This window comes from Gymnoscopelus braueri, assembly GCF_963280865.1.
Source record: "Gymnoscopelus braueri genome assembly, chromosome: 23".
Classification (NCBI taxonomy): Eukaryota; Metazoa; Chordata; class Actinopteri; order Myctophiformes; family Myctophidae; genus Gymnoscopelus; species Gymnoscopelus braueri.
The window spans coordinates 23,388,539-23,402,361 of NC_137625.1; the positions used below are offsets into that span (position 1 = coordinate 23,388,539).

Below are 13,823 nucleotides of genomic sequence, written 5' to 3' on the forward strand. Positions count from 1 at the left end.
TGATTGATTGAATGATTGAATGATTGAATGATTGAATACTTCATCAGTTTGCAAAAAAAGCACAGAAAGTACATTTCCATACAAAAGGATGCTAAAAGGATTAAACCCAAGAAAGCACTATGGCTAGTTTCCATGATTGTGGTCCTGTGTATTCAATTCATCGAATCTTAATCTGAGTTGCATACCACTTGTAGGCTAATGAGTTCTTTGTAGGATACTCAAACCTCCCCTTTGTCTCCACTTCTGTGGCACTCAGTGTGTTGATGTGCCATTCTGCACGTGCACTGGTGGTTAACGTTTGGCAATATCCTCGCACTTTTTTGTGCATCGTAGTAGCCAGTGGTGTAAAGTAACTAAGTAAATTTACTCAAGTACTTTCAGTACTTTTACTTCTACTCTACTACATCTCAGAGGCAAATATTATACTTTTATACTCCACTACAATTATTTGAAAACTTTACGTTACTAGTTACTTTGTAGATTTGGATTATTATTATAAAACATACATTAACCACTTCAGCCCTATTTAAACTTAGGCTATTTTCTAAAAGATTTTAATACAAATATACATAATGAATGATACCTTGTGAAACAGGACATTCCGCATAATGAGTACTTTTACTTTTGGTACTTTAAGTACATTTAGATTTTTTTTAACTCTAGTAATTTTTTTATTCCGTACTTTTACTTGTAACGGAGTATTTCTCTATTACAGTTAATTCAGTATCGATACTTTTATTTACGACCTCGTAATAACTCTTTCTTTTAAGGACATACCCCAAGTCGGCCACAGGGTGGCGCCAGTGAGACAACGGGGGGCGGGGCTGAACAGCTGTCGCGTCATCGATGTCACGTTGTTTCCTGCTCGCACCACGAGAGTTAAATAGAGGATCTGGGACATCCAGCCCGGTAGATTACTGTACTGTACCGGCTCAGGTCATCATCAACAAGCATTAGAATAGCGCACATAGACCGTCTAACTCTAGATCCTAGAATAAGTCGACCATCGGACAAGCTTTTATCATCGGACGCATATTGAGTTGCAACCCGCGGTGATCATCATCTCGATCGGGGGTTCGAGTTCTTCTGATTGATTGAAACACCGGCCGGCTTTCCTTTCATCTCCTCCCTCCATCTCTGTGTGGAATGCCCAGAGAGCTCACCCAGAATCGGATCCAAAAGATATGGATCCCGTCGAGAGATGACAAGCCTGCTGCGGTCCCCACGAGATGTAAGTCACAATCCGTTCATTATTATTACTATTTTGGAATTTTGGTGATTTTGTACAGCATTAATTAGAGCTACTACAGGTTTTTTTTTTGCACACTTAGCATCCCTTTTAGTCAAAAATAGCAGATCTACAAGCTCACAACGCCTTGCAGCGTCAGGCGTTGTGAGCTTGTAGATCGGCTATTATTTTAAGAGTTATAGGTGTAGACTATGGGAAAAAAGAGCAGAAAAGGTTGATCTGAAACACAATTTTATACAATATAGAGGGGGTCCCTGCTTCATCTCTCTCTCCGCTAGGGGGTCCTTTGCCTGAAAACGTTGAAGACCCCTGATATAGCCTATATATCCATTAATACAGAAATCCATGATCATACGCGGTGTATAGTCTTTGTTGTAAAGCAGCTTATATTCAATGCATAATTCATTGAATTCGTGACTGATCGTGCATTGAAATGTACAACCATATCGTGCATTAATTAAATAGGAAAACAGGTTTGTCTGTAAAAAAAAAAAAAAGTGCACATGTGCATTGTTAATGTGCCGGCCGGCACATTAACATGCACATCGCATGGTTGGCCCATTCAAACACTATAGCGTGAGTGTGACGTGATGCGGTCGCCATGGTTACGCGACCCCATCGCCTCTCGCTCGGGCCTCCCCTAAAATTTTCCGAGATTCAGAGAATGTGTGTCGATCATAGGGGGGTCGATCGGCACGCGCAGGGGGCTTGGCTCGGCTCCGCCATATATAGTGTGTGTGTGTGTGTGTGTGTGTGTGTGTGTGTGTGTGTGTGTGTGTGTGTGTGTGTGTGTGTGTGTGTGTGTGTGTGTGTGTGTGTGACTGTGTGTATGTATATGGGCTCTGGGGAGGGGCTGTGGGGTTCGCATATTCCACAAAAGCGCATCTCTCTCTCTGATAGGACCGCCGGGTGGTGTGGTCCTATGAGAGGGAGATGGTGGGGCACCGCCCCGCCCCCAGTGCATGTGTAGGGCTGCTGGTGGGTTTAGAGATGAATGAAATGAATTAGAGACAGTGGTGGGAAAAGTACTGGCATTTTTTACGCAAGTAAAAGTATCAATACTTGCAACGTAGAAATACTCTGTTGCAAGTAAACGTCCGGTATTCAAAATTTACTTGAGTGAAAGTACAAGACTATCGGTAATTTGGTATCAAAATGTACTTATAAAGTACCAAAAGTAGACAGTACTCAATCTCATTATGCAGACTGTCCCCATTTCACAAGTTTTCAAATGTATACAAATCTTTTGAAAATAGCAGATCTACAAGCTCACAATTCTATTTTCAAATGGCCGAAATGTATATAGGGCTGAAGTGGGTAATGTATGTTTTGTGATAAATAATCAAAATCTCTAAAGTAACTAGTAACCAAAGTTTTCAAATAATTGTAGTGGAGTAAAAGTATAATATTTGCCTCTGAGATGTAGTAGTAAAAGTACTGAAAACTGGAAACACTCCAGTAAAGTAAAAGTACCTCAAAATTGTACTTAAGTCCAGTACGTAAATGTACTTAGTTTACTTAGTTACTTTACACCACTGGAGATGAACATAGTCGTCAGTATCCCAACTGGCCCGAATAGCTGCAGCCAGGGTGGTACCATTCACTGAAATGAGTCTGATCTCTTACTTGTATGTTATTATTGGTCGTATGCACTGCATCGTGCATTTATGGGGACATTAATAACAGTTAATATAGGAATATAATACTGCCTTTGGCTACACACATTCCCACTCTACTGCATTGTGGCCGCTGCTGAAACATTTGTGGGACCGAGGCTGGGCGATAAAAGTATTTGTTATTGTTTCGGTCATCTTCTGTGACAATCTTGCGGTTAACAGTCATCAATTGCAGTTGTACCAGTTTTGATTGTCAGTAGGTAGTAGATTGACCTCTGGGGGCAGGATGAAGCAAGTCATCTAGATCAGTGGTTTTCAAACTTTTTCATGCCAAGGACCCCTAAATTGATATACATTTGGCCGCGGACCCCCATCTGAAAATGTTTTGTGCCAGGGACCCCCAGAAGAGAAGATTTTAGTTAAAAATGCAAAAAATCTACAAAATTACTTCAAACACTTTTTTGAAAATGTTCAAAAATAGCAGATCTACAAGCTTGCAGCGCGGCACGAAGTGACGCGCTGTGAGCTTGTATATCTGCTATTTTTGAATAGCCAAACGTGTACAATATGGATAATCACACCTTTTGCTGGGGACCCCCTGGAATCCCCTCAAGGACCACTGGTGGTCCCCGGACCACTGGCTGAGAACCACTGATCTAGATGGGAACTTTTAATTATTCAATTAGTATTTAATTAGCCCTCTCAGCTCCCATTAGCCCACAACCACTAGCTGTGTGGACACTTGACGTTATACATCTGTGCAGCTACCGCCCATGAACAAGGATGAACTCTTCTTAAACAATAAACCTCTTGTTTATGTGCGTTAAGGTAGTCAAGGAAAGAGTTGTGAGGAAAAATGTCCGTCTCACGTTCGATCGGATCCTGCTTTTAGATTGAGATGGAGAAGGTTGTCTTGTCTAATAGCTTGATGTGTTGTGGCCCTGGTGTTATGGAAAAGGGATTAGAGAAGGGTTGTGGAACATGGTTAATCAGTGTTGTCAGGAGCGTCAGGCACTGTAATCCATGCAAAGGGTTTACTCCGGTTACACAAGTTGCGTGTTTGTACACATACCCTACCCAGCCCATTCATGAAAAGATGTCTCGAAAGCCACATTTAACAGTTTCACCACATTAGATGACCCAGACATATTTTGATATAGTATACTATAAATCTCTACAGCTACCCATTGCTGAATTAGACAACATTAAACTTTAATTCATACTAAAATCCTAAAAATGAAACATGCGGTCGTACTACAACGTATAAAACTAGTTTCAAACCTAAGCATGGAAAAGCAAATTGTTTTTCACATTCACACGTGACCTACAGTAGTTCACTGCATCCAGTGTGTGATGCAATACTGTGGTTTCGTGTGTATGTGTGTTCATGCCAAGATCCGCTGAAGTATGCAGCTCACGGCAGCGTGCAAAAGTGGGTCAAACCGGCAGTGATGTGGAATTGATGGCCGTGTCTGGCCACCGCGAAAGGGCACGTGCATGTTCGGCACATGGGCAGGGCCGGGTACAGAGATGGGCTGGTGGTGGGCGGGCGGGTAGGGGTGGGGGAGGCACGGAGAGTCGCTGAGTTCATAGACAGCGAAACGGGTGCAACAGATTCACACAGCTGGCAGCGGCACTCGGCACGGGTGCCAACATCGGCAAAGGGGAGTGTGATCACTGGCAGTCAGGCAGCACAGTGGCATAAGTGTGAGAGAAAGGATTTTTCTTTTAAAATACAATATATATATATTTTTTTTAAAGTCAATTAAATGAAGTCCCCTCACATCTGTATCCAAATGACATCCTGCACATAATTCTACATTCATTCAAACTCTGACTGGGGAGGGAGTCTGGGAGATACTAGGTGGGGTTATTGCTCTAATGGTCTAATTACAACGTCCTGATGTGAAAGAAAATATTGCAAAAAAGAAGAAATGTGGTGTCACAATTTAACTTAATGTTGATGTGGCACACTGACTAGCTAGAAAATAAAAACATGGCACTTCATGTTCAAAAAGGTTCCCGACCCCCTGACGTACAGTATCTGTGTAGTTTAGCAGTCTCCCATTGCACTGCAGCGGAGGTAGTGATGTCTAGTGACTGATGATATCTTAATAACCTCCCTCCTCTCTTTCTCTTTTTCTGTCTCTGCAGCTGGTGGGGGGCCTCACCTGGCTAACTCCCCCACTGTCATAGTCATGGTGGGTCTGCCAGCTCGAGGAAAGACCTACATGTCCAAGAAACTCACCCGTTACCTCAACTGGATCGGTATGCCCACTAAAGGTACGTCTGCAAAGCACCCTTCAGTACCTTTTATGCAGAGTGCGACCATTTTGTTTTGCATTTCTGTTCTGTTCCCTACTTCTGCCATATGGAACGTTTAGCTTATACTTGTTTGTTGTCCTCGCTGCAGTCTTCAATGTTGGAGAATATCGTAGGGAGGCGGTTAAGAACTACAGCTCCTATGACTTCTTCAAATCTGACAATGAGAGTGCCGTGAAAATCAGACAGTAAGTGAAACCGCAAATCCCTCACTCTCGCCTCCCACGCATACACTCAAACATCACCCACTGATGGGTGCACATCTGACATTCTGACATTCACTGCCGTAGGTACAAATATTTCTTTGCTTTGTCTTTCTGTAGTCAGTGTGCCTTAGCAGCGTTAAGTGATGTCAAGTTCTACTTAACCGAGGAGGGAGGCCAGGTCGCGGTAAGTTTCATCCTAGTTTTTCTCTCCCTTACATTGAGCGATAGATAAATGCTCTTGCAAACGTTCCCCCCATCGAAATGGTTCTTGTCAGTGTCTATTAAAGCTGGTCTCATGCAATTTCTTGTTGACTCGCCCGATGATCAGGTGTTTGACGCCACCAACACCACGAGGGAAAGACGAGGGATGATCCTCCAGTTTGGCAGCGAAAACGCCTTCAAGGTAAGCGTTTCCATGGTTACCTGTGCAGGGAGGCGTGACGCCTTTTGCACATTCGAAGACTGAGTCAGAGCCATGCCACGATGTGACTCATCACACGTTTCTCCCCCTGTGGTTACAGATCTTCTTCATCGAGTCAGTGTGTGACGATCCCAGTGTCATCGCTTCTAATATCATGGTGAGTCACAAATCAAATTTTAACAAATTTTGCCCACACACAGGGTGAAAGAAAATGCTATCTACAACGTCACTGTGCTACAGGATCAGTGTGTTTTGTCTTTTGACATTCCACTTCCTCTCCATATAGGAAGTAAAGGTGTCATGTCCAGACTACCAGGACACTAACAAAACGGACGCCATGTTGGACTTCCAGAAAAGGATTGAATGTTATAAAGCGACATACCAACCTCTAGACCCTGATGAGTATGACAGGTAAATACACACACACACACACACACACGCACACACACACATGCACGCACACACTCACACGCACACATCATATCATGAACAGAACTGCTGATATTATATCCCCTCAAGCGTTTGACTAGCAGCTATACCAAACCCTGTCTTTATTTAGGGATCTGTCCTTCATCAAAGTGATTGATGTGGGCCGGCGGTTTCTGGTCAACCGGATCCAGGATCACGTCCAGAGTAAGATTGTGTACTACTTGATGAACATCCACGTCCAGCCCCGCACCATCTACCTGTGTCGACACGGAGAGAGCCTGGACAACCTGAAGGGACGCCTGGGCGGAGATTCGGGCCTCTCGCCTCAGGGTAGAAAGGTATTTACACTCAGACAGAAGCATGTAATCTGAGGGACACACCTTTGCACCAGTGTACTGTTTAAATTCAGAAAGAAATTCAGGCGACAACACCGATGCACAGAGATATACTGTACAGAGGTATGCATTTAAGTAACGCTACCAGGATAATGGTTACAGACACGAATATGGTTAGTCATCGACTGAAAGGAACGCAATCACACACCCATAGGTTCCAGACCACTCGCTGAACATGTGTCCTTTCCCGTCCGTAGTTTGCGTCTGCCCTGGCTCAGTTCGTTGAGGAGCAGAACCTGAAAGATCTGAAGGTTTGGACGAGCCAGCTCTGTCGCAGCATCGAGACCGCTGAAGACCTGGATGTACCCTATGAACAGTGGAAGGCCCTAAATGAGCTAGATGCGGTGAGTGTTTAAACACACAGGCAGACACACTCACTCCACAAATTCTAGCGTGACAAACTCTTATGTGCGTATGTGTATCATTTGTTGCTTCAGGGTGTGTGTGAAGAGATGACATATGACGAGGTGAAGGATAAATACCCTGAGGAATTCGCTCTGAGAGACCAAGACAAATACTACTACCGCTACCCCACGGGGGAGGTACACACCTTTTATATCTTTCCAGAGATATCTGCCAATGTGTAGCCAATGTAAAAAAAAAGTGTAATTGAACGGACGTTAACCCCTCTCTTCTTTCTGCCTGATGTTAGTCTTATCAGGACCTGGTCCAGCGTGTTGAGCCAGTGATTATGGCGCTGGAGAGGCAGGAGAATGTTCTGGTCGTCTGTCACCAGGCCGTCATGCGCTGCCTTCTGGCGTACTTCCTGGACAAGAGCGCAGGTAAGGCAGTTACCAACTCCCATAAGCCCCCTGGACTCGAGTCTCTTCAGTCCTACAGCCGTCATCCTCGGATGCTGACCGTGACGTACGCTTAATGTCCGTAATGTCGTTCTAGATGAGATGCCCTACCTGAGGTGTCCCCTCCACACGGTGCTGAAACTCACCCCCATCGCCTATGGGTGTAAAGTGGAGTCAATCTCGCTCAACGTGGAGGCAGTGAACACGCACAGAGACATGCCTGAGGTACGTTTCACTGTCTGTAGGTGCCTCTTACAGTTCCCTGATTTCAGATCACATGATCGCATTCATGTATATGATGAATGGAGTACAATTCAATCTCCTTGTCCCCAGGAGGTAAAGAGGGGTCCCGGTTATTTGATCAGGAGGAACAGCGTCATTCCTCTGACCAGCCCAGGGCCCAACATCAAGAAGCCCCGCATCGACGAGCTGGATGAGCCATCCATCCAGGAGATCTCCGGCACCATGTCACTCTGCAGCGCCACACACCTCCCCCTCACCCTGTCCGGACAGGTGGGCCCCCACACCACTACACACACACACACACACATACACACACGCACACACACATCTAACCAACTCTAATTCTCTCTAAACCATTCGCTATCTGTTTGCTGACTTCTTCGCTCTAAACTGCATGCATGTTCACTTGCTTCCTTCCTTGCATTCACTTTTCTTTTTATTGCACCATCTTTTCTTCCACCCATTTCTCACCGCCCTGCAGCACTGGCTGAGCAAAGTTTGCCTGTAAGTACTCACTGACATATCTCTGTCCCCCCATTCCTGTGTTGCCAAGTTTGATCGGCTTCAGTGTGGCATTTGTTTTGCTCTGTCTGTTTCAGTGATGATAGAAGTCACCTAATATATACTGTATATATAATTTGGGAGAAATTATAAACAGGCATGTCTTGCTCTTGAGAGAAAGAAAAGAAAACAAACGTATAGCTGCTGGGGAAGTCATGTGCTTCCCCACTTCCCAGTCCACATTCCTCTCCTCCTACGTTGGAATTCCTCTCGTCTTTCGTCATAGCGTCGCACGAGTGTTGCTATCTGTGTGTCGCCATGGCAACTCATATTCATTGTCCTGTCCTGTCCTGTCCTTGTCTCTTTTTTGTTTCTCTGGCTTTCTGTCTCTGAGGTGTGTCATCCTCCACTATCTGAAAGTGGGGTCTCTCGTAGCAACCCAAAGGTAAAAAAAGAAGAAAGACAGAGAAAAAAGCAAGTTATCATGTCTAAGCTTATAGCTCAGCAGATAGATATAGATGTACAGTATATGGTGCCAGTGGCTCAGGAGGTAGACTGGCCGCCTGGTTGCCGTAAGACACCTGCTTCGATCACCGCCTTTGTTTCCCTGAGAGACTGAATCCCTAACTGCTCCCTGTGCACCCCCTGGTCAAATATAACCCATACAAAATTAACTTTTGTATGGGTTCTTTCTTTCTTTTTGTTGCCTGACAGCGACAAGGGGACAGATTCACTAGCTGTACGTGTAGAGCACATCATTGTTCTGTTGGGTGGCGAAAGTTACCGGCTTCTTTCATAGTCACCCATTATTTCACACACAAACATATTGACCAACTAACCCATAATGATCCATGATGATGGCTTTAAACTTAGCGGCTTAATATGTACCAGCAGAGCAGCACAGAGGCCACAGAATAAAGAACATGATGTAACCTCTGGTTTAAGGAATTAGTTCCAGTGCTGTTTGTTGTGTGCAGATCATTTAAGCAAAGGCAGCATCATTGATATTCCTGCCACTTTTTTTTGCACTTCCAGATCTTGAAAAGGAGAACAACTGATCGCCATGATGTCCTACAGCCCTGCCAATGATCAGCTGACCCAAGAGACCAGGAATTGGATTCAAAGATCTTTCTAAAAAAAAGAAAAAGTGATCACTCAAGAACCTTCCTTACTAGCATCAAGTCTCCATTCTCACAAGACAGTGAATAGGATTTTGGAATCCTGGTTTGGTTAACTGGCTCTGTTTTGGTCAGAGATGTCTGGTTGGAATGACTGTCGAGCATACAGACCTTTTAAATGGAGCCAGAATAAGACCAAAAGGATGGAGCTTAAAACATATCCTGTCCTTTTTAACCATGCTACTACTCATGGTTGCACTATTAATTAAAAAGAAAAAGACTTGTTCGTTTACAATGTAAACTCCTAGGCATTTCTCTGGAAGCATCGACTCCTGACAAGAGTATTTTCAATTCATTGTACATTTTGGTTTCAAATGTTTTGTTTTTTTCCCTTCTAAAGATTGTCACAATGCTATTCAGTGCTGTCATACTTATTTTATTGCATAAGCATACACAAAACAGATAAGCATTTTGCACAGCAATTTTAGTTTTTTCAGTTGTGTGAGTACTTATGTGTTTGTGAGTCGAGATGCAGTGGCTCTCTCTCTTTGTCATATTCTGGCTAGGGCAAAGGAGATTATTTTTGCCTTAGAGTGCCTATAACGCTTGTGCTGCAAGCCCCATGCTGCTTCCTTTTCAAATTCAATTTTATTTTCTTGTACATCTGCTGCACACATATTTTTGTTAGAACACTGCATTCTCCTCATCAGTAATATCCTTTGTAAATGTTAAATACTGTATGAAGGAGGATAGGCCCAAGGCTGGCATATAAACTGTAACTCTTTGGAGTATTTTAATGTGCATTTTCAGAAGACTATTTTGTACTGCCATGTTACAGAGAGCAGGAGCTGTAAAAAGGAAAAAAGAAACTACAATAATACTTTTGTTATTTGATACTTGAATTTTTGTTTTTGTAAGAATTGTTTTACTATACTATTTATTTATATTTATGTAGATTTGATGGCTCAGAGTGAGAGGTACCATGTTTTAACTTGAGGATTTTGCATAACTTGAACAGTGAAAGGGGAAGAACATGTGTATATTTTGCATCTACTGAACCAATAAAATCTACTTAAAATATTAAAATAATACATGTTGTACTCCTTTGTTTCCTCTGACTGGGCCAGATCTGTCATTAAGGAAACCCTAATATCCTGTGAACTTGAGTTTCTCTACCTTTGTTTAATCAAACAGGTCAAGCTCAGGTCATGTAAAGAAATTATTTACAAAGACGACCTGGCAAGAGGCAAGCCTCTTGAAGACCGTTGTGTCATTGCCTGACAGCATATCTATTTAAGGAGCTAAGCCAAGGTGTTCTCACGGAGGATTTTCACCTACTGGTTCAGTCATTATTACATCATGTGAGCTGAGTCACTCACGAGTCAAGCGCCTCACATTATTTAAGACTTGGGGCCATTGAGTTACTGTTGGATTTCTGAACTGGAACTGTAAACAGTTACATAGCAGAAATGTAGTTATTGATTCACTTCCAGTTTAGCCTATAGGATATTACTATGAAAGTACTACACAGTGTTGAAATGATGAACTGTACTGTGTGACACAGACATTATGTGATTGTGAAGGGTGTGTTTATATGCTTTTGATGTCTGGCAGTCGTGGATGACAAACTGTTTAAACTGATTAAATTCAGTTTAAGCTTCACCCAGCTGATGGTCTCTTGGATGGTCATGAGTGCTTGGGGGGGAGCAGTTAGGGGTTATGCGTCTTGCTCCGGGACACTTCGACATTACTGGTCGGGCTGGGAGGCGAACTAGTGAGTTTCTGATCACCAAACGGCCTCTCTACCCACTAAACTACGGCTGCCTCAGAACATGGTTTCTCGGAGACCCATAGAAACCATGTTCTGGATTAGTGTTCTATTGGACTTTATTTTAGATCAGCCACCATGTTGGTATTATAATTTGTATGGTCTGATTCACAGCAGTCAACTGACAATATCTCAGATTCAGGGTTTATGACGTGATGTCTAGACTGTTGTAAGCAAATACGCAGGAGACTGTGGTCTATATTCTCTCTCTCTGTATAGTGATCAGAGTCACTGAGCATCATGATTCTTAACTGGACAGGAGAGCAAACAGACAGACAGGCAAACAACTCAACTCATTCACTTCGTTTAAGTGAATTAGGGCTGACTCATTGGACTTGTTTCTGTGTGCCGTAGGTTTCCACATGGAAGACCAACTAGTGGGAAATTAATATGAAACATTACTAACTTTAAAACCAGGATAGTAGTAAAAGACGACACTTATGTCATGTGATGGTATTACCATATCCAAATCCCAGACGATATCTGTCGATATATTGCGCAGCACTAGAGCAGGGGTCTTCAACGTTTTTCAGGCCAAGGACCCCCTAGCTGAGAGAGAGATGAAGCAGGGACCCCTACTACATATTGTATAAAATTGTGTTGCAGATTACATTTTTTCATAGATTTCATAGACATAGACTTGTTTGACACACATTGTCTTTTCTACTAATATGTTGGATTTGTGCTAATGTGTATTTTCAGACAGTTAACCTTTTAAACGCTCAATATAGTCAACTTGACTGTTGGCTCTGTACTTGGTCTGCTCTTTTTCCCTCTACACCAACTCCACTACACCAGCTTGTGGATCTGCTATTTTCGGCTAATGTTCCCCGTCACACAAAGATTTGGTGGACCCCCTGTAGTTACTCTGAGAGCCCTCTGGGGTTCGCAGACCCCCTGTTGAAGACCCATGCCCTAGTGCATAAGTCCAGTCCACATTTGGAACACCGAAACCCCCTTCCTTTTTGGAGGTGGTGTGAGTTCAAACCACTTCCTCACCAAGCAAACAATTCTATCATTCAGTTCACTGTGTGTTACCAGACCCTCGCCAGCACAGAGAGTGGGGGGGGACATGCTTTAGGTCATGTCATTTGTTTTGTCAATTATGTGTGTGTTTACTTCAAGGTTTAAGGCCTCTTTACTGTTACATCTTGTGCACAGGTACATAAGAGTAACGGGTCCCTCAGACATTGTAGCAGCAATAATAGTATTAATAATAGTAAACATACTGTATACTACAAAAATGAAAATAGCAAAACTATATCTAATTCAAATAATAATGAATCAGAGAGTTACAAAAACAGTTTGTCCGTTGGTTCTAGCTCTTAAGGTGCTTTTTTTACTCCTAATTCAACATCTATCTATGCCATTGTCCTTGGCATGATGGTGAGACACCATGGACCTTAGTTTCTATGAGAACACCCTCCCTTCTGTTGTTAAAGACTTTGGTTAGAGCTGTTTATTTGCGAATTCTGCAATGAACCTGTCATTGTCATGGTGCTTCCTTCGAATCTTCAGCCCATCGGTCATTACAATACAATCAGATGATGTAATATTGCCAATGTTAACTAATGTCATTGTTGTTGTTCTTCATTTCGTGTCTTAAGCAGGACTTGTGTGAACTGGTTCTGTCTGGTTCTCCTTTTACTGCAGGTGTCTGGTTCTCCTTTTACTGCAGGTACCACTTTCAGTTTCACTCACTCACACCCACCGAAACGCCCACACTCACGCACTCACACACACGCACCCACACACACACACGCACACACACACACACACACACACACACACACACACACACACACACACACACACACACACACACACACACACACACACACACACACACACACACACACACACACACACACACACACATAGAGTGCTCTGGCATTTCCTCTGGTGTGACTCACAGAGCAGACAGTGGGTAGTCTGACCAAACCTTGGCTCAAGGCCCCCATGTTCACCTCTCTCTCTCTCTCTGCATACGGCCTGGCAAACTCACTGGCGCAAAAAACACAAACACAATCTTAATACACAAATCGGAAGCTGCTGCTTTACATTTGGATTTGCATGCTATAATGAGCCAATGCCAAAGTGCACTTGAGGTCCATGTAAATGCAGGGTTAGTACGTCACTCATGCGGTTGTCTTATCGCTTTTGTACATTTCAGAAGATAATATACAGAAATTACAGTACCGAAGTTATGGTGCGGTTGAATTAAGACTGTGTGGATATTACCAAGTAGGCCTATATGGACCTGATGTAGCCTTCACCAGCGTAAGGGTGTCCATTTGGTACCATTTGCACACTCACTCAGGATTTTACTGTGTGCTAGACGGAGTGGCACTGGAATGCATAGTAGCAAGTGTGTGTGTGTGTGTGTGTGTGTGTGTGTGTGTGTGTGTGTGTGTGTGTGTGTGTGTGTGTGTGTGTGTGTGTGTGTGTGTGTGTGTGTGTGTGTGTGTGTGTGTGTGTGTGTGTGTGTGTGCGTGCGTGCGTGCGTGCGTGCGTGCGTGCGTGCGTGTGCGCGTGTGTGTGCGTGTGCGAGACAGAGACTAATCTCTGTGGGAAAGAGAAAGCTAACACATGAATGGAACATATGGGCCAGCCGGTTGAATCGTCGACGAGGCCCGCAGCGCCACAAATAGATGTCCAATACTGTGTGCTGACGAAGGATTTGGTGCCGTCTGTC

General features: G+C 43.6%; 1 protein-coding gene across 1 annotated transcript; it reads left to right on the forward strand.

The window, feature by feature from the left end:
• The first annotated feature begins 911 nt into the window (after positions 1 to 911).
• pfkfb3 (6-phosphofructo-2-kinase/fructose-2,6-biphosphatase 3) lies at positions 912 to 10,359 on the forward strand. Its single transcript, XM_080420933.1, has 14 exons — positions 912 to 1,231; positions 5,020 to 5,148; positions 5,279 to 5,375; positions 5,511 to 5,577; positions 5,722 to 5,796; positions 5,915 to 5,971; positions 6,101 to 6,225; positions 6,374 to 6,581; positions 6,836 to 6,982; positions 7,076 to 7,180; positions 7,291 to 7,420; positions 7,536 to 7,663; positions 7,772 to 7,951; positions 9,218 to 10,359. The coding sequence occupies exons 1-14, from the start codon at positions 1,147 to 1,149 to the stop codon at positions 9,269 to 9,271; spliced, it is 1,587 nt and encodes a 528-aa protein (XP_080277059.1). The 5' UTR covers positions 912 to 1,146; the 3' UTR covers positions 9,272 to 10,359.
• The last annotated feature ends 3,464 nt before the right edge of the window (positions 10,360 to 13,823 follow it).

Bases quoted from the DNA above. Each gene is read 5' to 3' on its own strand.
- pfkfb3 (XM_080420933.1), top strand. From the start codon at position 1,147: ATGCCCAGAGAGCTCACCCAGAATCGGATCCAAAAGATATGGATCCCG. The intron at 5,578-5,721 runs GTAAGTTTCATC...CCCGATGATCAG, and splicing joins AGGAGGGAGGCCAGGTCGCG to GTGTTTGACGCCACCAACAC. The intron at 5,797-5,914 runs GTAAGCGTTTCC...CTGTGGTTACAG, and splicing joins GCAGCGAAAACGCCTTCAAG to ATCTTCTTCATCGAGTCAGT.